General features: G+C 39.4%; 1 protein-coding gene across 1 annotated transcript in view; it reads right to left on the reverse strand.

The window, feature by feature from the left end:
* Positions 1-2,500, reverse strand: part of LOC136843735 (zwei Ig domain protein zig-8-like) — a 72,389-nt gene that overhangs the window by 4,897 nt on the left and 64,992 nt on the right. Inside the window, exon 4 of the mRNA XM_067112374.1 lies at positions 927-1,054. Coding sequence (XP_066968475.1) covers positions 927-1,054 — 128 coding nt within the window. The remainder of the gene's footprint in view (positions 1-926; positions 1,055-2,500) is intronic.

Raw genomic sequence — 2,500 nt, forward strand, 5'->3', positions numbered from 1 at the left:
GCAGTATCAAGAGACTATTTGAAATCGAAGGGTAATTTATTTTCAAGTCTGGTGAAATTGTTTCAATAATGTATGAAAATGTATCTCCCTCGCGGTTTCATTCAATTTTCATATACTGTCCATAGCCAGTTTGATCCAGAATTGGTAAAACGCGCGATCCTTTTATTATTATTATTATTATTATTATTATTATTATTATTATTATTATTATTATTATTATTATTATTATTATTAAACAATCTTGCAGAACAAGAGAGTAACACAATTATCTTCTTCGGAAAGCCTCCACAAAACAAAGAAAAGGAAAACTTAGGACACATAGCTTAAAAACATATAACAAAAATTATAATGAGAAATTAATTAGAGACATTTTTTTACATACATGAATAGTGATAAAAATTCTTGGTGCAATCATCATGCACTAAACAGCTGACAGCGCTGATTTTGGTGGTGAGTCATAACATACATAAATAACTTACAGATTTTATAGACAACCTTTCCTATAAATCAACATTAATGGGGATAGCAGAGAGGCAAACTCATTCATTTATTTGTCTGCATATCTTCAATAGCCACCCAGCCCCTTTCTCTCACTCTCTCTCACTTTCTCATTTTCTGTCAGAAATGAGAAAACCTGCTCACAACTCACTTTCAGTTTATCAATTCAAGTGAACATTTTTCCTTATTTTTTGGAAACTGTGAAATGATCGGTATTCTATGTTTTTGCCACCTTCTGTCAAAAAATGAGAAAACTGCCACAATGCCTTTCTCTCTCTCTCTCTCTCTCTCTCTCTCTCTCTCTCTCTCTCTCTCTCTCTCTCTCTGTCAATCTACATGTATTGCTTTTCGCAAAGTAGTATAACATTTTTCTTTTCCACTGTTTACTGAGTAACAAAGTTCAAGTGTATAACAGTTATAGTATTTACCTGTCCATTGTGGTACCAGAAAATGTATGCTGGTGGCTGGGGGCTGTGAGCGATCACGCACGTCAGATTAATTGTAGAACCCTTGTCCACGTGCATGTCAGGTGCCCCGACGATCTCGGCCTTTGGGGCTGTAATAAGAGAAAAGAAATTGGGTTTTAGGGGCCTTTGGGACTGTAATAAGAGAGAAGAAATTGGGTTTTAGGGGCCTTTGGGGCTGTAATAAGAAAGAAGAAATTGAGTTTTAGGGGCCTTTGGGGCGGTAATAAAAGAGAAAATTGGGTTTTAGGGGTCTTTGGGGCTGTAATATGACAGAAGGAATTGGGTTTTAAGGGCCTTTGGGGCTGTAATAACAGAGAAGAAATTGGGTTTTAGGAGCCGTTGGGGCTGTAAGAAGAGAGAAGAAATTGGGTTTTAGGGACCTTTGGGGATGTGATAAGAGAGAAGAAATTGGTTGTTAGGGGCCTTTGGGGCTGTAAGCAGAGAGAAGAAATTTTGTTTTAGGGGCTTTTGGAGCTGTAATAAGAGAGAAGAAATTTTGTTTTAGGGGCCTTTGGGGCTCTAATAAGAGAGAAAAATTGGGTTTTAGAGGCCTTTGGGGCTGTAATAAGAGAGAAGAAATTAGGTTTAGGGGCCTTTGGGCCGGTAATAAGAGAAAAAGTTGGGTTTTCGGGGCTTTTGGGGCTGTAAGAAGAGAGAAGAAATTGGGTTTTAGGGGCCTTTGGGGCTGTAATAAGAAAGAAGAAATTGGGTTTATGGGCCTTTGGGGTTGTAATAAGAGAGAAGAAATTGGGTTTTAGGTGCCTCTGGGGCTGTAAGAAGAGAGAAGAAATTGGGCTTTATGGGTCTTTGGGGCTGTAATAAGAGAGAAGAAATTGGGTTTTAGGGGCCTTTGGGGCTGTAATAAGATAGAAGAAATTGGGTTTTAGGGACCTTTGGGGCGGTAATAAGAGAGAAAAATTGGGTTTTAAGTGTCTTTGGGGTTGTAATAAGACGGAAAAAATTAGGTTTTCAGGGTCTTTGGGGCTGTGATAAGAGAGAAGAAATTGGGTTTTAGGAGCCTTTGGGGCTGTAAGAAGAGAGAAGAAATTGGGTTTTAGGGATCTTTGGGGATGTGATGAGAGAGGAGAAATTGGTTGTTAGGGGCTTTAGGGCTGTAATCAGTTGTGAGAAGAGAGAAGAAATTGGATTTTAGGGGCACTGGGCCTGTAAGCAGAGAGAAGAAACTGGATTTTAGAGGCATTGGGGCTGTAATAAGAGAGAAGAAATTGGGTTTAAGGGGCCTTTGGGGCGGTAATAAGAGAAAAACTTGGGTTTTAGGGGCTTTTGGGGCTGTAAGAAGAGAGAAGAAGTTGGGTTTTATTAGTCTTTGGGGCTGTAATAAGAGAGAAGAAATTGGGTTTTAGGTGCCTTTGGGGCTGTACGAAGAGAGAAGAAATTGGGTTTTATGGGTCTTTGGGGCTGTAACAGGGGAGAAGAAATTGGGTTTGAAGTGCCTTTGGGGCTGTAATAGGGGAGAAGAAATTGAGTTTGAAGTGCCTTTGGGGCTGTAATAGGGCAGAAGAAATTGGGTTTGA

This window comes from Macrobrachium rosenbergii, chromosome 12 (genome assembly GCF_040412425.1).
Source record: "Macrobrachium rosenbergii isolate ZJJX-2024 chromosome 12, ASM4041242v1, whole genome shotgun sequence".
Lineage (NCBI taxonomy): Eukaryota > Metazoa > Arthropoda > Malacostraca > Decapoda > Palaemonidae > Macrobrachium > Macrobrachium rosenbergii.